This window comes from Carassius carassius, chromosome 10, assembly GCF_963082965.1.
Source record: "Carassius carassius chromosome 10, fCarCar2.1, whole genome shotgun sequence".
Classification (NCBI taxonomy): domain Eukaryota; kingdom Metazoa; phylum Chordata; class Actinopteri; order Cypriniformes; family Cyprinidae; genus Carassius; species Carassius carassius.
The window spans coordinates 23,186,424-23,208,320 of record NC_081764.1 but is presented as its reverse complement, the minus strand read 5'-3'; the positions used below and the strand labels follow the sequence as shown (position 1 = coordinate 23,208,320).

The window sequence follows — 21,897 nt, the reverse complement described above, 5'->3', positions numbered from 1 at the left end:
AACTCTATTAATCTATTTCTTTATTCACTGATTCACCTGTGATTTTACCTGCGAATGCTCTGAGAGAGCGATGTTTGCCTCTTGAACGTTGTTCGTCTGTCTCTGGTAGATGGACTGCTGTCTGAAAGTCCTTCACTTGACTGCTGTAGACTCACACTTTTCTTAAAAGATGGCTGCAGGGACTATAAAAATCACAAACACTCATGCAATTAGGACCCAGCAGAATGTATTTGCTTTGAAGCCTCACAAATCTCAAAAAATAAAGAATGTTTACAACTAGTTCTTTCTTAAAAGCTTTCTATACAGCAGGTAACTTTTTTAAAACATTAATTCCTTGTTGTGAACTGGTAAGACTACAGCGCTGAATTCTAAAGTTTGTTTGCAGTCAGTCAAACAGAACTGACTATTTTCATCAGTTCTTTGCCATTTAGTAATCAAGATGTACTAATAAACTGTGAATGAACGGTCTGTTCAGTGTCAGCAGCTAAAATCGTTATTTGACATGAAAAATCTAATATTAACATTTTGATCTAACAAATTCTTTAATTAATAATATGTTGATAACAAAACTATACACCACAGAACATCTGTTTTGTTTATTCATCCATATCTATCAATACAATTTGAGCATAAGAAATCAAACCGCTTTTTTTGTCCACACTGTATGTAGTAGCTAAATGCTAAAATGTTTATTTTTTTCACATCAGTCCACACTCCATACCCACAATACCAAAGCAAACAAAATGAAAACGTTTTTAACTAAAACTATCTTGCATTGCTTTAAAACTTAAAATAGAAATTGTAGTAAAATATTTTCAGAAGACAAAAATGGCCCAAATCTTTATATTAATATTACTTTTTGCTCATTTGTGTGTGTGTGTTTTTTTTTTTGTGAAGTGCACAAGCCACATGAAAAATCACCCACAAGCACCATGCTATTCTGTGAGGTATACTTTTTTTTTTTTTTTTTTCCTTTATTTTGGACACTTTTAGATACCTTTTTGTCAGCCTCGGTTTTGGGAATTGCAATCATCAGACTTGGTGGCTTCTTGCTCTTCAGCCTACTTTTTGATTGACCACTGTTACTGTTTGAGGCATCTTCTTCCTCAGATGACATCCTGATTCTGTTTTTCAGGTCTATTAAAAAAAAATATATAATTAATATAGTCAAACCATATTTATTATTGGATGTAACATTTATGTTTTAAATCTAAAGATAACTGAAATAAGAAATCTTACATGTACCATTTGTAATGATATTTCTATATAAACATTACATTTAATGGTATTACTGAAAAAAAGTCATATTCATTAAGAAACAAGGCAGATAAAAAAAGTATATAGGAGGAAAAGCATTAAGTCAAATTTTAATGTTTGTGTAAGTTTTATAAAGGTAGTTTAGATGTACCCTTCACAACATCCCACAATCACAATGTATAGTATTTGTAGAAAGCCTGTCTAAAATCAGTTTTTGAAAGAAATTTTGAAAGTTCTTTGTTATGATTTACTTATAGACTTTTCACAACAACAATAAACCAATCATGACAATAACAAACAGTTCTCTAATTTGATAGCAAGACATAGAAGAACCATACATAAGAATATAAAAACTGACTAAGATAAAGTCTACTAGGTCCATGAAGCAGAACATGAGAATACAGATGAAAGTTCTGTTTGAGTTTACAGCAAGTCAATCTTTTTTGGAGCTTATCGTTTCCATTTCTATTTTTTCACAAATAGTTTGTGCTTGGAACATTAAACTTTTCACACTTTTGCTTAGTTCCGAGCAAATAGTTGAACTTGTTCTCAAAAGTCGCCATACATTATTCTTATGATAAGATTGTTTTACATGCATTTTCTGATGTGTAACAGTACACATGAGCTTACTACATTCACATACTTAGCTGTTAGTTCTTATGTTCACAAAAATGCTGTGGCTATGGTGTCAGTTCTGTCACTTTGCTTTGGAATGTGTTATTATTTTGTATATCCATCATGTTCCAAATGCTGATTTAAAATTTAACATAGCTACAGATCATTTAGAATGTTCAGTACTTTTTGTGACCTACAATTATGGCAGGACCAGCCGGCCACCTCACAGATGTCCTTGATAGAGTGGGCTCTTACTCCTATGGGGCACTCAAGGCCCAAAGATGAGTAACATAGAGCGATAACATCGACTATCAAATGCGAGAGGCGTTGCTTTGAGACCGAAGACCTCTTGGTGCGGCCACCAAAGCAGACAAAAAGCTGGTCAGATTGCCTGAATGGCTGTGACCGCTCAATGTATATCCTCAAAGCCCTCGCTGGGCAGAGTAAATCCAGCTCTCTCTCACCTGAAAAAGGAGGCAGAGCCGAGAGGGAAATTACCTTTTGCTCTGAACGGCGTCGAGAGCACTTTTTTTTTAAATGACCTTCGAGTCATTGGGCCCAAACTCAAGGCATGCAAGGCTCACTGAGAGGGCCTGCAGGTTGCCAACACGCTTGACCGATGCTAGAGCAAGTAGCAGAGCGGTTTTGAGAGTTAGGGGCCGAAGATCAGGTCTGAGCACCAGTGAATGAAGACTGACCATTTCTGGGCGTAGAGGCATCTTGTAGATGGGGCTCTCACCAGAACAATGGTGTGTGGCACTTACCCGGGAGGCTAAGAGGCTCCCATTGAGGGACCATACGTGCAGAGCCCAGAGTTCTGGCTGTGGATGCTAGATTGTCATGTTCGCCTGAGAGAGGAGGTCCCGTCTCAGGGGGATCGGCCATGGGGCTTTCGAGGAAAGCCTGAACAGCTCTGAGGACCAAACCTGGCTCCTCCAGAGTGGGGCCACCAGGAGGACTCTATGCCTGTCTTCCCTGACTCGCCTGATGACCTGAGGGATCAGAGCGATCGGGGGAAAACATTAAGGGTGTACTCACACTAGGCACGGTTACCATGAACCAGGCCCGAGTACGATTGTCCCCCCTCCCCGCTCCCCCTCTGGCCTGCACTCACATAGGGTTTCAGCATTCGTGCCGGAGCACGCTTACGTCATTATGGTGCGCGACGGTTTCGGGATAAACAGGAAGAGCGGCGCTCTCTGAACACAATGGAGTCCATCGCTCGTGTTTTCTTTGTGGATAATTTTGCGTCGTTTGGTCCACGGTGGTCCACAGCCCTCTCACAGCCTGTTGTTAAACAGATGTGTCGCCTTATTGGCGCGAAAATTTTCACGTAATCGTGCTGCTCGTATGAGGAGGTTTGCAAGGTACCAGCTGAGCTTTTGGAGCGTCGCAAAACCGTGACGCCACCCGTCCTGTTCCGTGCTCCAGCACGGTTAGCGCTCACACTGCATGCGAACCGCACCCGAGTCCAACTGAACCGTGCTCTGGACTACCTCTTCCAAGCGGGCCAGGGCCGGCCAATCGAGCCGTGCCCGGGCACGGTACGGAGCACTCACACTAGTCAAACGAACCGCGCTTTGGTGGTCAAACGCACTCGGGCACGGTTCAAACTGGCTAGTGTGAGTACACCCTAAGAAGGAGACTGGGCCAGTTGTGGGCCAGCACATCTATGTCCTTTGAAAAATAGGTTGGGCAATGAGAGTTGCTTTCTGAGGCGAAGAGGTCGACCTCTGCCTTCCCGAAAATCTCCCAGATTTTGAGAACCGTCTGGGGATTGAGCATCCACTCGTCTGAGGAGACATTGCTCCGCGAAATATCTGCTCCCAGTTTCGTCTTGCCGATCACAGCCTGGGTAATGTCCATTTACCCAGGGACGAAAGGCCGCCTTGGTGATTTATGTAGGACACCACTGTCATGCTGTCTATGCTGAAGGACGTGGCACCCCTTCAGGATCGCCTGAAAGGATTGAAGGTCTTGTTCTACTGCCAGCATCTCAAGGCAGTTGATATGGAGATGGCTCTCCTCATGCGACCACAAGCCGAAGGCTGGTCTGCCCTCACACAGGGCGCCCCAACCCAGGTTGGACGCATCTGTTGAGAGCACCGTCCTTTTGGAAACCGCCTGTAGGGGTACTCCATGACAGAACCAAACAGGGTTCATCCAAGGCCAAAAGCCAAAGCCACACCCTCGAACGCGAATCTCAAGAATCGTCTGTGATGGGGGGCTATCTGGATGTGAAAGTAAGCGTCTTTCAGGTCCAGCGAGAAGAACCAGTCCTCGGGGCGAACTGCAGTGAGTAGCCGTGTTTTAATATCCCCAACACCCACTTGGACACTCCGGGGATGGCCTGCCAGGCCTTGGCCTGCGCGACAAGAGGCTGGATAGCGTCTGATGGCAGGCCACTGACTAGGGGCCTGAACACTGACGAGTGTGGAAGGGAAAAACCGCTCTCTTTTTGAAAATGTGAAATATTTATTGTGTTCACCATAATAATGGTGCTTTGCGTGGACCCAACATCAGTGGGCCCAGGTTGCATATCAGGCAGGCAAGAGAGCTTCTGGGGTGGTCCGGCCATGGCGGGACTTTGCCTCTTTCTTCCCCAACAATCAGGAGGCGTCGGGTCCAGCACAATCCTTTGCCGGGGGCCCTGACGTCTAGGCGGTTTAGCGCCCTTAGCAAGTTGGGTGCTGCTCCTTAGGGGGCGCTGCCTGGGGGTAGAAAGGACAGGCTTGCTCTCGTGCTGAGTCGGTGCAGTCCTGGGGTGACTCGAGGCAGAATTGAAGCACTTGGGCAGGAAGTGTCGCATGGCCTGGTATGACTTCTGTGCTGCAGTGAAGCACTCTGTAAAACCTTCTATGGCTGGCCTGAAGAGACCGGATGGAGAGACTGGGGCGTCGAGAAAGGCCACTTTGTCGCTCTACTTAATTTCCGTAAGGTTGAGCCATAGGTGGCGCTCCAGCACAACCAGGTTGGCCATAGATCGTCCGATGGCCTGGGCCGTGGCTTTCGTGGTGCGCATGGCAAAAACACTGGCACTGCGGAGGTTGCGAAACGCAGGTTCATTAGGGCTAAGCTCATCCAGGGAACGGAGGTGTTTAGCCTGGAACACTTGCAATATGGCCATGTTGTGCAGTGCTCATGGCAGAGGTCGTCCTGCAGCACTTGGAAGGAAGGGCTCACTTGCTTTTCCACTCCATAGCCGCGGGGGCAGAGGTGAGCTTCGTTATTGAAAAAAGGCTTCAATATTGAGGAAAAAAGGAGCTTTTCCCCATACGCAGTATGAGTGAAGTATCGAAATGGAACCTACTGTAGCTTAATTAAATGAGACAGTAGAGTGTAATTGGGAGGTAGGACCCCAAACAGGTCAAAACAAGAGTCAAAAACAGAATAGACTCCCAGAATAGAGATTGAGCAGGTCACATCAAAAGCATGGGTTAAATTAACTAGTTCTGTGTGCCTGGAAAGAGAAGAGCTAATTGACTTTTAGACAAGAAAATTGTGAAACCTGTGGAAGTGCGTTAGGACAAAGGCCTAACAGTACATTTCTGCAAAAGTAGGCAAGTAAAATACATCAGACAGCTATGCTTTGTTGATGTAAGGAGTTCACTGAGGATAAAAGATAAATTTTTCTGTATTCCAAAATGGCACCGAGATTATTTCAGATGTTGAGAGAAGTTTCTATAAGTTTTAATTCAATTTATTAGATACATGTTATACGATCTGTGTGACCCTCTCTTTTTTTCTTTTTTTGCAGTGCGTTCCAATGAGAGATTACTGTGATTAAAGTCCACTTCAATGAATATCCCTCAGGGAGTAGGGAGCAGTGAACGCTCTGCAGAGACCCTGTCCATTGGAACGCATCTCATGTTCACTCCCTTTGGATTAGAATCTTACTTAAGATGGTGGAATAACCTGAGGAATCCACTTCACAGTACACTTTGACCTTTTTTAATATTCAAAATTCTTAATGACCTCACAAAACACAAAAGACAACAAGAATTTGTTAAGTTTTTTAATATATGAAACAACTGCAACTGCAAATGTTGGTTGGTTGGGTGACTTACAACAAAACATGTTATCTGCATTTACTACTCTTTCAAATGAAGCCTTGACAAAAAAAGTTTTTTTTTTTTTTTTTACTTAGAATGCACAATATGCTTATTTTCCTTCAACTGGTTAAAAAGTATAATAATCTATGAGAGCTTGATTTCTTACCTCAATTCATGTAATATTTCCTCATCACTCTTATCACTCATATTTTGCCTTCTGCCGTATTTTCTTACAAAACAAAATCTATACTGTATGCTGTGCCTGCGAGAGGGGACTTTGGCAAGACTGCTGCTAACTTTGCTTGATACTGGGCAGTATTTACTGTGAGTTTTTTAAATCTTAGTAATCAGGCTGAAGGATGAACACAACAAGTCTCATTGGTTGCTTCTGTCATCTCGGTGTCTGAGGCAGTCGGAGGGCTGAGACAGTCTCTTGCTGCCACCTACTAATCTAACAATGTAATTGCACAGAGAGAGAGCTTGTCACCTTATTTGTTGCAATTATGTTCAGTTTGATGTCAGTAAGTCCCAAATGAGGGTTGCGACAACCACTAGAGGTAAGATTTACGAAGGGACACCAAGCACTCTCTGGTAAAGGGATTTCAGTTAATTTTCCTGACCGACAACCACCACACATTATCCAAACATTAATTGTTTACTGATAAGATTAGAATGATTTAAATAAATAATAGAATGTACAGTGTCTGTGACCCATTAAAAATACACACATACACACACACACACACACATATATACATATTAGGGCTGTCAAAGTTAAAGTGTGTATGTACATTAGTCAAGTGCTGCATTAATATAGCTTTTTATACACTGCCTTTCAAAATCAGTTAGATTTTTTATGACTTTTTCTAGAGTCTCTTATGCTCATCAAGGCTGAATTTAATTGATCAAAAACACAGAAAAAAAAACAGTTATACTGTGAAATATTAAATATCTGTTTCCTATTTTAATATAGTTTAAAGCATAATTTCTGTGACGCAGTGCTGAATTTTCAGACTTAGAGGCAGATCGTTAGAAGCTAAAGGCAGGTGAGAATCCAGGATATGTAAACAGTTCAATGGATCTTAGATGAAGGTTGATGATAATGGTTTTCTTTGCAGGATTGTCTGATATCGGAAACCAGGAACTAAGGAGTACAACATTGGAGAATCACAGGAGGATTGTAGGGAGTCTTGTAGGAAAGTATACAGAGGTGCACACCGAGTCTGGTAACCGTTCGGTAGCTAATCATTTCTCAGGTGACAGGGATCTGGTGTGTGTGGGAGCCGGTGACTGATGACGGAGGTAGTTTTGTTGAATCCCTGACACTGTTGTGCTGCTTAGTATTTTTAATTTTTTGGAACCTTTCCTGCTCCTATCCTCTTGTGAATTTGTTTCCAGCTGTGTTTTACACATTAGTTTATTTGCTCCCAGGTGTGTCTCATTGGTGTTTGTGTATTTAAAGTGATCCCAGTCCCTAGTTCCCTGTCTGCTGTTAAACGTCATCCTGAGTTCTTGAGTTTGTCTCCCTTTGTCCATGGAATTAAAGTCTTGTTAAAGTATTCTCCAGTTTCTCCTCAATTCCTCTCTAGTGAATTGTGACAGAACAGTGGACAGATACAGAAAGTGAGCTGCGCCTTTTTTACCCCGTTCCCCTGTGTGTGTAGCACACTGAAGTCAGGAACTGTTGCAATTGAAAATTTTGTGTAGGGCATTTTCAGCTGTGAGTCCCATAATGGGGGGTGCAAGTTAACAGGTTAAAATATCTTGGTGTGATGAAAGATCTTCTTGCAGCTTAAGACATTTTCCAGCTGGATGAATGCTTCTCAGGTCTAGCTGATTCTGGCCTTCACATCAGCATCTGTCCCACTCTGTTTATCCACCATGCTGCCGAGGTATGTGAAGGACTCCATATCCTCTAGAGCTTCACCATCCAGCCTCACTGGTGGTGTTGGCCTTCAATATCTTGGTCTTGCCTCTATGGATATAGAGGCCCACCTGAGATGAAATTCTGAGGAGGTATGAAGACTTGTCCTGCATCTGTTGGTGGCTGTGGGACAGGAGTGCTAGCCTGGTAATTCCAAACTCTGCTTCTTCGCTTTGCTTCATAGATAGAGTCTGGAAGGGAATAATGGAAAAGCATTTTCTTTCTCATGGGGGGGCGGGGTGGTCTGAAGTTTAAAGTTTATAATTGGTGTAACCGTATGCCAATCACATAAAGTTTGGTTATGACGTGTGTTGTGTGCTGGCTCAGCTGCCTCAAACTTCCACTGTACAGTCGTGGCCAAAGGTTTTGAGAATTACATAAATATTGGAAATTGGAAAAGTTGCTGCTTAAGTTTTTATAATAGCAATTTGCATATACTCCAGAATGTTATGAAGAGTGATCAGATGAATTGCATAGTCCTTCTTTGCCATGAAAATTTACTTAATCCCCAAAAAACCTTTTCACTGCATTTCATTGCTGTCATTAAAGGACCTGCTGAGATCATTTCAGTAATCGTCTTGTTAACTCAGGTGAGAATGTTGACGAGCACAAGGCTGGAGATCATTATGTCAGGCTGATTGGGTTAGAATGGCAGACTTGACATGTTAAAAGGAGGGTGATGCTTGAAATCATTGTTCTTCCATTGTTAACCATGGTGACCTGCAAAGAACCGCGTGCAGCCATCATTGCATTGCATAAAAATGGCTTCACAGTCAAGGATATTGTGGCTACTAAGATTGCACCTAAATCAACAATTTATAGGATTATCAAGAACTTCAAGGAAAGAGGTTAAATTCTTGTAAAGAAGGCTTCTGGCCTTCCAAGAAAGTCCAGCAAGCGCCAGGATCGTCTCCTAAAGAGGATTCAGCTGCGGGATCGGAGTGCCACCAGTGCAGAGCTTGCTCAGGAATGGCAGCAGGCAGGTGTGAGCGCATCTGCACGCATAGTGAGGCGAAGACTTCTGGAAGATGGCCTGGTGTCAAGAAGGGCAGCAAAGAAGCCACTTCTCTCCAAAAAAATATCAGGGACAGATTGATCTTCTGCAGAAAGTATAGTGAATGGACTGCTGAGGACTGGGGCAAAGTCATATTCTCCGATGAATCCCCTTTCCGATTGTTTGGGGCATCTGGAAAATGGCTTGTCCCGAGAAGTAAAGGTGAGCGCTACCATCAGTCCTGTGTCATGCCAACAGTAAAGTTCATGTGTGGGGTTGCTTCTCATCCAAGAGAGTGGGCTCACTCACAATTCTGCCCAAAAACACAGCCATGAATAAATAATGGTACCAAAACACCCTCCAACAGCAACTTCTTACAACAATACAACAACAGTTTGGTAAAGAACAATGCATTTTCCAGCACGATGGAGCACCGTGCCATAAGGCAAAAGTGATAACTAAGTGGCTCGGGGACCAGAATGTTGAAATTTTGGGTCCATGGCTTGGAAACTGCTCGGGCGCTGCTCTGTGGCGACCTGCTGTGTGTTTCACGTGCGCTGTTTGAGTTGTTTGTTTGCTGAGTGACTGTCGTTGTTTTTATTTCATTATTTTATTTTGGCTGCTGACGTGGTGCATAATCCGTAACAATGGAGTTTTATGGATGGATTGTGGCAATTGTCATCTGGATTTTAAGTATTAATTTAATTTGTGCACTAAATGCAGAAAACGCCGCCGGCGGGGTTGTTCGGTATAGCCGTGAATTTTTACTCCAGTATAGTAAATATGCGGAGACAACATCTCATCGACGCATACCAAGTTATTTGCAACCTTCACAAGACAAGATTACTCAATCAAAAAGGAACCGGAGACGAGGAAAGAGAGGTGGGATCCGCCAGAGACTAAAAAGAATGGGAAGTAAATCACCCCTGCCCACAACATTATTAATGAATGCCCAGTCCCTGAGGGGTAAAATGGACGAATTAACAGCAAATCTACGGTACTTTCATGAATATAGGAATGCTTGTGTGTTAGCAATCACAGAAACATGGCTGAATGAGAGTACCCCGTCAAGCGAGGTTGAACCAACTGACTTCACGGTGTATCGAATGGATCGTGACTCGGATATCACGGCTAAGTCGCGTGGCGGTGGAGTTTGCTTTCTCATTAGGGACAGCTGGTGCAAACAAGTGGTGGTAAGAGAATCTCTCTGTACTCCTGATATCGAACTAATGAGTGTATCACTCAGACCATTCTATCTTCCTCGCGAGTTCCCACAGCTGTTTTTTACTGTCGTCTATATACATCCGCTGGCAAATTCAACTAAAGTCTCCGATGTGTTATATCAACTTTCACAAAGACTTGATACTCTGTCCCCAGATGCTCCCAAATTTATCTTAGGAGATTTTAATAACTGTTCCTTAAAAAACTGTTTGAGAACTTATTACCAGTATGTGAACTGTTGCACCAGGAAAAATAAGACACTGGATAAGTGTTATGGCAACGTTAAAGATGCCTTTTCTGCCTCGACGTTACCTCCCTTGGGTAAATCCGATCACAGCGTTGTTAATCTTCGACCAAAGTATCAAAGACTTCTTGAAAGAGAAAAGCCTCAGATTAAGACTGTAAAGATTTGGAATGAAGAGAGTATTATGTGCCTTCAAGGATGTTTTGATTGTACTTTGTGGGACACATTTGAATCACCTGATCTGGACACTCACACAAATGTGGTATCTGATTACATAAATTTTTGTGTGGAGTCAGTTCTACCCACGAAAACGTATAAATTATTTCCAAATAATAAACCATGGGTATCAAAGGAACTTAAACAACTGATAAATAAGAAGAAGGTAGCATATTATAATAATGATGTTTTAGCTAAAAGGGACATTCAAAGGGAAATTAAAAGACAAATTAAGGTAGATAAGGCCCTATATAAACAAAAAATTGAAGCTAAAATGTCACAAGGAAATTCAAAACAGGCATGGCAAGGTGTTAGGATGATGATCAGTGTACCACATAAAAGTCAAGGAAAACATAATGCAAATACGACGATCACAGATGGCAAAAGTGGGGAACTGGAGCTAGCAAATAGGTTAAATAATTTTTTTTCACGTTTTGAAGGAAATAGTGAGAACACTAACAGTGATGAGGAAACTTTATTTACATTTTCATCAACTAATAACTTTATCATCAAAGAGGCGGATGTAAAGAAAATGTTTAAGAGTTGTAATATACATAAGAGTCCCGGGCCTGACAGCATCTGTGGACGAGTATTAAAAAACTGTGCTGAGCAACTATCCACGGTTTTTACTTCACTTTTCCAAGGATCTTTAGATCGATGCATAGTACCAACTATCTGGAAAACTTCAACTATCATACCCTTTCCTAAAATCAATAAACCACTACAGCTCAGTGATTATCGACCAATTGCACTGACCTCTTTGGTGTTTAAAAGCTTTGAAAGGCTTGTTAAAAGGTATGTAGTGTCAAAAACCCAGCATCTATTGGACCCTTTACAATTCGCCTATCAGTCTAACAAGGGAGTAGATGATGCAATTTTAACATTGTTGCATATTGTTAATTCGCATCTTGAAGATTCCAAAAACCATGTGAGAATCCTATTTGCTGATTTTTCATCGGCCTTTAACACTATATTGCCAATGGTGTTGGTCGAAAGATTAACCACAGAGTTAAACCTGGATGGGGGATTGGTTATGTGGTTGTGGGATTTTTTAAGGAATAGAGTACAAAGAGTGAGAGTGGGTGGATCAATGTCAGAGAAACAAATTACTAATGTCGGATCCCCACAAGGCTGTGTCCTATCACCTATATTGTTTATATTGTACACAAATCACTGTATAAGTGCACACTCAGGCAGATTTTTTATCAAATTTGCAGATGATACTGCATTAGTCAGTCTCCTAAAGGGGGACGAGGACAGTCATGGACCTGTTTTAAATGAATTTATTTCTTGGTGTGACATGTCAAATCTTAAGTTAAACATTTTTAAAACAAAGGAGATGTGTATTGACTTTAGGGAGGAGTCTTCAGTGAGTGTAACCACTATCAAAGGAGAACCAATAGAAAGTGTTGATGAGTACAAATATCTTGGGGTCATCTTTGATCATAAGCTGAGGTGGGATAAATGGACAGAGGCTGTGAACAAAAAAGGACAGCAAAGACTCTACTTCCTTAGGAAGATGTTGTCATTTAATGTAAACATCTCAATTCTTAGACTTTTTTATAATTCTTTTATTGAAAGTGTTTTTACATTCTGTATCACTTGCTGGTTTGGAAATGCCACAGTGAAACAAAAGAGCTCAATTAGGAAAGTTTTAAGCACGGCGAGCAAACTAATTGGTATCCCTTTGAGAGGTCTAGAACAAATTTATCTTAACAGATGCCACAGTAAAGCAACAAAAATCACAGCAGACAGTAGGCACCCTCTGTTTGATGAATTTGAGAGATTACCTTCTGGGCGAAGGTACAGGATGCCAGCAATGTTTAAAAATAGGGGGAAAAACTCCTTTCTGCCACAGGCAGTTAAACTGTTGAACAAGGGTAATGCTGCGTACTGAGCGGGTCTCAGTGATGATTTGTATATTTATTGGTTTTATTTTCTTCTTGTATCATGTGACGTGTATTGTCGGTGCTGTATGTGAGCATGTGAAACGCAAGCAACAAAAATTTCCCTAAGGGGATAATAAAGTACAATCAATCAAACTCCCCAGATCTTAATCCCATTGAGAACTTGTGGTTAATCCTCAAGAGGTGGGTGGACAAACAAAAACCCACTAATTCTGACAAACTCCAAGAAGTGATTATGAAAGAATGGGTAGCCATCAGTCAGGATTTGGCCCAGAAGTTGATTGAGAGCATGCCCAGTCGAATTGCAGGGGTCCTGAAAAAGAAGGGCCAACACTGCAAATACTGACTCTTTGCATAAATGTCATGTAATTTTCCATAAAAGCCTTTGAAACGTTTGAAGTGCTTGTAATTATATTTCAGTACATCACAGAAACAACTGAAACAAAGATCTAAAAGCAGTTTAGCAGCAAACTTTTTGAAAACTAATATTTATGTAATTCTCAAAACTTTTGGCCACGACTGTAAACACAGGTAACGTTATGCTGCGAAAAAAAAAAAAAAACATTGACCGAGTTTCACTCCCTTTAACCTGATCCTCCATGAGAGCAACCAAGGGTGACACAATCACAATTATCCCCCTGCTGGACTATGGCCTTCCCAAGTTTCTCGCTGACGATCAGTAACAGTTGATGAATTAAACTTTTGCAAAAAACTGTCGCGATAAGGGCCACAACATCACCTCCATTCAAAATGTAACGTTAAAACAAACACTCTGCGAATAGCATCCAGTGTCTCCATGTCCGTTATCGGTTTAGATTTTCCTAACCTAAACTACGATCATCTTACAGTCAGCGCTTAACATCTACGCTCTCAGCTCACCCTCTGTTCATTGATTGGCCGGCTGTTTGAGGCCGGAGGAAAACTGGAAGATAGGTCGCAATCTCAGACTGAGTACAGAAGTCAGACAATTGCGAAATCGAGGTCATCCAACTGAATCCACAGTGTCCACTGTATTCCATTTTTCTTCCCACTGGCTGTAGTCTTAATTATCCAGTCACTGACTGGGAGGAACAAAAACAGAGAGAGCAGATGGCTCAGCCTACAAAATTTTAAACTCTCCTGTGTTTATCTGTGTAAGCGCTTCGTCAAAGTGTTGTCACAGTATTAAAATTTCAGTATTCTGTACCAATACAAGTAGAAATCCAGGGTTCTTGGTAACAATATCAGTACCAAATAAATGTTAAAAAAGACTATACTTTCATTTAATCCAAATTGTGAAGATAATTAATTTTAAATTCCAAGAATAACAACTAATAGCTAATATATAATGTCATATCAGTCAGAAAAGCAGTTATGAGACAATGTTAATCATCTTTACATTCTCTAACGCATATTTTAGATTCACAATTAATTTAAAAGACTCCTGTGTGTAAATATAGTAAATATCATCATGTCCTCCGTGTTTTTTTTTGTTTTTACCCTAATAAGAGTTATAGGAGCATTAAATAGCTAATAAAGAAACTTCATTATAATGCTGATCAATTTAATGTTAGCTGCACTTATGCTAACGATTAACTACTCTAATAACAATTTACAACCTAAAAATCTGTTCACACTAAACGTGGACATTCAAGACATTCAAGAATAACAGATTTTTGATGGATTCCTTTTGAGTTATACACAATGACACTGAAAAATCTAAGCTTTTCAGAAACTATACTATTTTTTTTTCATTATCCCACCGAATCTGGTATTGAAGACAAGGATGTTATGGACCCTATTCACAAACAATTTTTATATAAATTTATATTAATGTACATTTTATATTACTATATTTTCTTTTAGTTCACACTGACATTTTTGTCAGTTAAAAGTTTACAGTTAAAACTATATTTTACACAACAGCAAACATGCACAATAATATGTGAGCACTGCAACAAAGCATACCATAGAAAAATAATAATAAATTATATATGTCTATGTATATATATATATATATATATATATATATATATATATATATATATATATATATATATATATATATGTGTGTGTGTGTGTGTGTGTGTGTCTTGGATGATTAGAGGGCAAAAGAGGAACAGTAACTCAGTGACTAATCTTCAGAGCAGTCTTTCTTCTAAAACAATTATGAAAGTAGGTCTTTTCTGATCACAAAATGATTTATGTAGTTGACTTGTATAGTTAGAACCTGAACCTAATAAATAAATAGCTGTATTATTAAAATATTATTAAAACACCAAAACATAAAAAAAGTCAGTCTAAGTTCAAACCAGTAACATGTGGTCATCTTGAGCCAGTAAAATCCCCTTTTTTTTTTTTCCACATGATGCATTTCTCACTGTTAAGTAACGGGTGTTGCACAAATGTCAGCTTCCTTTTGTACAGTTGCAAGATAAGGATGTGATTACTGCATGCCCCACGATTAAAGGCCAGCAGTTTAATTAACACACTTTCCCAGGGGTAGCAAACAATCTATACTGTACAAGTCACATTTACTGTAGGCTACATATTGAAAAAAGTCCTCCTGGTTAACAAACTGAACAGCTTGTTTACCCTGAAAAGTGGGAACATGAAGGTGAGTACGTGGTGATAATTTTGTCAGTATCTTCACACAACAATGGCAAAAAAGCACAAGGGTCAGTATTGTCCATATGACTGGTGCACAATACTCACACAAAGCTATCATACAACTTCAGAAGACCATAACGCACAAGTCATATGAGCATTTTATGACACATTTAAGGTGTTTTTCAACTTGGAATTTAAAATAACAATACACTTTTATTGTCAAAAAGAGATTCCGCCATTTCATTGCTTATGATAAATGACATATAAAGGACCTATAAAAATGTAAAATTTTAGGATGCAGTTTGAGCTTTATATGCATTGAAATATGCTGATTTTTATTTATTTTTTTAGAAAAAACTATGTTATTTAACACTTTAGCTTTGGCAACTCCTTATACGTGACCCTGGACCACAAAACCAGTCTTAAGTTGCTGGGGTATATTTTCAACAACCAAAAATTATTTACAACACATTGTATGGGTCAAAATTATAGATTATTCTTTTATGAAAAAATCATAGGATATTGACTAAAAATCATGATCCATGAAGATATTTTGTAAATTTCCTACCCTAAATATATCAAAACTTAATTTTTGATTAGTAATATGTATTGCTAAGAACTTAATTTGGACACCTTTAAAGGCAATTTTCTCAGATTTTTTGCACCCTCATAGGGTTGCAATTAGATTACAGATTTTCAAATAGTTGTATCTCGGCCAGAGATTATCCTGTCCTAACAAACCATACATCAGTGGAAAGCTTATTTATTTAGCTTTTTATTTATTTAGCTCAGATGATATATAAATCTCAATTTCGAAAAACTGACACCTAAGACTGGTTTTGTGGTCCAAGGTCACATATGTTCCTTAAAGTATGACAGTGCTTACTTGCTATGAATTATTCATTAATTTTATGATTATCAAACAAAGGGTAAATGCAGTTACTTTCATTTTTTTTTCTTTTCTGGAAATGTAAAGAGAAACACAGTAGCATCACAAATTGAAATTTAATTTGTTTTAACTGTTATTGTTTGTCCAATGAACGTAAAAGGGGTCAAAAACAACATTGGAAACTGACTTTCATTGTATCTGAAAAAAAAAAAAAAAGACAGAAGTCTCCCAATGACATTAGGGTGAATAAATAATATATGAATTTGGGCAATGTCTCAAATAAAGACACAAACACAAAAATTTGAATACAAGACAATTTAGATGAAAAAAATATTTACTATATTTCTGTTCAATGTAAGAGCGAGTCTGAACTTGCAACGTGGAAAGCCCTGTGCACATTCCTCAGCTCTCCCTGGGCTGAATTATTTGAATAACGGTATACAGTAACTGTAGAAAATAAAAAGTAAATATTAGACTACTAAAAGCAAGCCTGTGATAATCTGTCTTTGAAGATCTGGGATGGTAAGTCATTTGGAGGTGATTATTTTGAGCACGATGAACACAATGAAAAACTTCTGATCAGACATTTAAATGAGTTATTAGGATGGACTAAATTCTTGTTTTTCAGCAGACATGCTATGACACGGTGAGTCACAGTGTCTACATATTTGATGTAGATCTACAAGTAAAAACATGTTTAAAGGATTTAAAATGTTGTCAATCAAGTCAAGTAAGGACAGAAAGAGGACAAGAGATTGGAACTAAAGAAATCACGAAATAATTACAATTTGTATTTTGTTATATGTGACTCTGGACCACAAAACCAGTCTTAAGTCACTGGGGTATATTTGTAGCAATACCCAAAAATACATTATATGGGATCAAAATGAATGATTTCTCTTTTATGCCAAAATTCATTAGGATATTAAGTAAAGATCATGTTAAATTAAGATATTTTGTTAATTTCATACTGTAATATATATTAACACTTATTTTTTGATTAGTAATATGCATTGCTAACTTCATTTGGACAACTTTAAAGGTCGATTTTCTCAATATCTTGATTTTTTTTTTGCACCCTCAGTTTCCAGATTTTCAAATAGCTGTAGGCTATCTCTGCCAAATATATTGCCCTATCCTAACAAACCATACATCAATGGAAAGCTTATTTATTTAGATGATGTATGAATCTCAATTTCAAAAAAAAAAAAAATGGACCCTCATGACCGGTTTTGTTACATTGTCACATATGTATTTTGAGCTTGGGTCCAGGTCATTTCATCTATAAACATCAAGTCAAACAGTTCCTACTTTTCTCTTTAGCAGATGTTCGTGGTCTAACAGAGCTTTCAAGACTCTTCAAGTGTGTTAAAATAGTACCACAATAGTGTTAAGGTGTTGTTTAATGCTATAAGGCTTTAATATACAACACGTGGGCACAGGAAATGACATTTTATTGTATCTTTATTGTATTTTTGCCACGGACTTCTTTGTTCACGGTGTGGCCTTTCATGTAAAGTTACATTGTGTTTACTTTCACCGCATAAGTAACTGACGCTTCTATTGTCTCGTTGCATTATCTGAAACCGTTTGAATCCATTTCATAACCGCTTCCTCAACATTAAGCAATTCACAAAGTAAAAAGAAAAACGTCGCTCGAACTACAAGGCGCCGTGAGGGGTTTTGTAAACAGACATGTATAAAGTATATCGTCTCGTGACAAAAAGTATCAGGTAACAACAGTAGTGACTTAACCCGTTTAATTCCCATTGGTCGTTATATTTAGATTTTGATTCAAAACAATGTCTGATCCACAACTGTAGGATGATCCATTATTTTCTTACCTAACAGATAACAGATGAGTGCACGTCCTCCAGAAGCGCTACACTGAGCTCAAGACAGTGTCTTCTGTGCCTTGTGTTCCAGCACTTCACGCGTTTCGCTTTTCTTTCATTCACATTCAGCGGGAGAATCCGGATATTTTGAGAATTAACCCTTAAAGATTTAACCCTTATTTTAATGATGTAATTGTAATGTTACGTTTAGTAAGTTGCTAGTATCCTTAATTTTTGTTTATATTAAAGAGAACTAACGTTAGTGATACTAGGAAGGAAGCCCAGGCTCATTTCTCCACCCTTCCTGCTGCGCTTCCTACATGACGTCGAGTTGGAAACTGGGAGAGTTCCCCGTTCAACTGGATCACACAGCCCAGCTCATACACACCTATTTTTGCCATACGATATGACCAAAAAAAATAATAATAATAACACGATAAAATGTTTCATATCAGTCGATATCGATAATTATCACGACAAATGTCACATTTTTATTTTAAAGAGTTTAAAGGCAGATTTTTGCACCTAAGTTGAAGTGGTAGAAATCAGACCGTGAACACTTATTATTTTTGAAATCTTTACACGTGTCCAAACATTTTTTCTTAAAACATAAATATCTTAATAGAAAAAAAATCTGCATGTTCTAATGAGGTTTGTATTGCCTGACTTTGATGCATTTCTGCAGCAAAGTTTGCACTGCAGGCTGCCATAATTACAATATTACTTACCCCCCCCCCCCTCTTTTGTCTCACATTTGAGAGTAGATTGAGTTAGGATGTAGATGTAAATGTATGTTTATAGGTATTTTTATGAAAAACAGTAGTGAAAATACATTTATTAATAAACATGCAAAAGTTATAGTTTAATCATAAATGTACTCTAATTATATTCCAGTAGGCCTACTCATTTAATACATGTCTAGATTTATAAAATAATAAAATTCAATGAATATCATAAATTTTTGTCACAATACCTTGGTGCAGTTAGTGTTACTACAGTAAATCCATGGAAAATGATGGCAATTTATAGACTGAAAAGCCTTCGTTCTCGTAGCACTCCAGCGTTGTTTTATTGGCTTTAAACTAGTTTAAATTGTGGTCTTCGCTGAATTCATATCCATCATATTCATCTCCAGTTTCAATCAGGTCCAACCTCTACTGCTTATATTTGGAGTTCTCAGCAGCAGATCCTACATTTCTAAATGCTAAACGCACTAGTTTCAAGAGGTTACAGCATGTCACTTCTTCAGAATACCCAGTGAAAAATATTGCAAAAACACAGACTCTGTTCTCTTAAAAAAAAAAAAAACATTTTCACTGTAATTAATAATTCTTTACATTTATATAGTGCTTTTCTAGGCACTCAAAGTGCTTTACATTGTCAGGGGCTATCTCTTCATCCATAGATAAACCCAAAACTGTCTTATTGTTCTCAGACAACCCCTTAAAGCGTTCACCAAATAAATAGTATTGTCTTAATACAAGTATCATCTTAATACAAGTCGACACTGGCAAGATTTGTCATTTTCCTGTGGGTTCATACTTACTTTTCCGCACCAACATTGTGGCATCAATGTTGCATCTTTAAAATAATCATTGTGGAAATTTTCTTCTTTATGGATTTGTTACAGTTGTGTTTATAATTTAATAAGACTGCTACAAAGGTGGCTTCTGAGTGACTTTTTTAATTAGGTTTTGAAAAGAGGTGAAAATGTCATCTTGCTACAACACAATTGTATTTTGAATTGTAACTACAAATCCAAAATTGCAATACCAATATTCATAAATGAAAGATCAGCTATTTAAACAGTACTGTTAATGTTAATTTATTTCTTTAATAGATAGCAGAAGAGTTGAAATAACAGTGTGGGGAAAAAATTATTATCAGGACACAAATGGTGTAATTAATAACATACCGTACATTGATTTTGATTGTCGCTAAAATAAAGAAAGAAAAGAAAAAGAAAGAAAGAAGACATTCCTGTCAGAGTGTCTTAAGAGATGATTTTAAGAGATGTTAAGATGTCAAATTATTCATTATTCAGTAAATAATCATTTCTGACGCAAAAGTTATTCAGAGAATGCATACTGCAATATTCACTTTCAGTATTTCATTTTAAGTTTGTTACCCAGAGAACTGGTAATTTATCCAAATATGGTCCCTTAATTTCAGTTATTTTAATCTGAAGCATCATGGGTATGTTTATGGTAACATTACGTCCTCTAGAAAAATCAAGGAAGCAAATATTACAAACTATCATTAAACTATACAATTACAAAAAGTAATTTAAGTGGTTTAACTTGAAATGATCATTCAGTCCACAGAAAAAACAATAATGACTTACTGCTCTAAATAATTAGAAGTAGGCATAGAATCATATCAATTGAAAATTAAAAATAACCTCTTCACTGACAAATTCCTTTTCTACAGTAGATGATTAGAAAACCCAGTGGTTGTGGTGGAGAAGAGAGCTATAGGTATTAGTTTTCTTGGACAGACTCTTCCCTTTCTCCCATAAAGGCACTTCTTACAGTTTGGACCGTAGTGGCTTTAGATACTTGTGGTGGGACTCGTGCACCTTAAAAATAAATGAATTAATAAATGAATGAATTAAAGGTTCCTCTAAAATTATTTAACATGCATCACCATAAATGAATACAACACACACATTGAATGCATTAAATACAGACCTCAGTATGGTTCAGAGGTGACCTCTTGGCCCACTCAAACATGTGCTCATAGACGTTACCATCATATCTCCCCAGAGCAGAATTAAGCATCTCATCACGATAGTCAAAGGCATCTACCAGAGCCACTGCATTGGGCCTCAGCTCTGAGAGAAGTCCCTTCAGCCTCTTTGAGATCTGAGCCAGCTGAGGAACAGTTAGCAGACCAGCCTATCAAAGAAAAAATAATTAGGATATTAAGTGAAGGTCATGTTCCATGAAGATATTTTGTAAATTTCTTACTGTAAATATATTAAAACTTAATTTCTGATTAGTAATATGCATTGCTAAGAACTTTTTAAATTAAATTATTCTTTATAAAAAAATAAATAATTAAAAAAAAAAAAAAGAACTGAATGGAATGTTTGGGTTTAAATCAAGACATTAAACTTAAAATTTCTTCTGATACATAAGCTAAACTCAATTTTTTTGCCTCACACATTAGCTCTTGATTATTTTTAAGCCCCAGATTAAATCGTAAGATATTAAGTATAATAAATTTAAAAAAAAATTATTTTAAATTGTAATAATATATCACAATATTACATTTTTTTTCCTGTATTTTTGATCAAATAAATGCAGGCTTGATGAGCAGAAGAAACTTCTTTCAAAAACATTAAAAATAGTAATGTTTCCAAACTTTTGGTCTGTACTGTATTTAAAAAACTGTATTAAATTGTGTTTTAGGCACTAAAACAGTCCAGTACTTATGTTAAAATAATGAAGATTTCTGTGCAACCCCAAGGTAGTTGCTAGCGCAACCCTCTGAAAATATCCTGGCTTCGTCACTGTGGGCTGGGCAAACCTTAAAAACTAAATGTGTTTTACACTGTATAGTATAACCTGTAAAAAGTCTCCAGAGTTCAGTGCGACTCCATGTAGGGCATAAAGCAGAGCCAAAGTGCTGAGCACAGAGTGGACAGCCGTATCCCCAATCTCACTCAGTTTAGCAGCAAACAGCTTCACCACCACGTAATGACAATGGGCCTGTATATATAGAGACAATAAAGAGGAATATTAGTCAAAACACAGCTCCAAAACAATTTCTGGACTGCTGAATCTGTACAAATCAGCAGTAATGGAATGATTCAATAGGTTTTGTATACTGAAACAATTAAGCTATGCACTGTTAAGCACTGTCGGCACAAATCTGATTATTTTTATCCGATTGGAATCTGATCTAAATGATTTGACTGTCCGCACTGTGTATCATAACTGTTCAGATCTAATTAATGTGTCCCATGGTGTGCTTTCGTTTTATGGAATATTTCATCGGTTTTTATAGCAACAATGTTGTGTTAAAAATAACTGAATGTTCTTGAGTACTCATGTACTCAACCATGTAGTGTATGAAATATCTAAAGTTATTTTATCATTCATAATCAGAGTATGATAGCCCCTCCCCCTTCGGTATGTAATTAAGGCTGT

The 21,897-nt window shown here is 38.2% G+C and overlaps 2 protein-coding genes across 5 annotated transcripts in view; both read right to left on the bottom strand.

Moving 5' to 3' along the window:
• Positions 1–18,103, bottom strand: part of LOC132151969 (inactive rhomboid protein 2-like) — a 62,842-nt gene extending 44,739 nt beyond the window's left edge. The window contains exons 1-4 of one of the 3 annotated variants that reach the window (XM_059560554.1): positions 18,002–18,103; positions 17,753–17,903; positions 998–1,137; positions 49–182 (exon numbers count right to left, since the gene is read on the bottom strand). In XM_059560554.1, coding sequence (XP_059416537.1) covers positions 49–182; positions 998–1,117 — 254 coding nt within the window. In that variant the 5' untranslated portion in view covers positions 1,118–1,137; positions 17,753–17,903; positions 18,002–18,103. Of the gene's footprint in view, positions 1–36; positions 183–997; positions 1,138–17,752 lie in introns of those variants that run through there. The other 2 variants (XM_059560553.1, XM_059560555.1) reach the window with 2 other exon arrangements.
• Positions 18,104–19,674: 1,571 nt separating this feature from the next.
• acox1 (acyl-CoA oxidase 1, palmitoyl) overlaps positions 19,675–21,897 on the bottom strand; it is a 32,543-nt gene continuing 30,320 nt past the window's right edge. For both annotated transcript variants that reach the window (XM_059560552.1, XM_059560551.1), the window contains exons 12-14: positions 21,313–21,456; positions 20,434–20,640; positions 19,675–20,321 (exon numbers count right to left, since the gene is read on the bottom strand). In XM_059560552.1, coding sequence (XP_059416535.1) covers positions 20,271–20,321; positions 20,434–20,640; positions 21,313–21,456 — 402 coding nt within the window. In that variant the 3' untranslated portion in view covers positions 19,675–20,270. The remainder of the gene's footprint in view (positions 20,322–20,433; positions 20,641–21,312; positions 21,457–21,897) is intronic.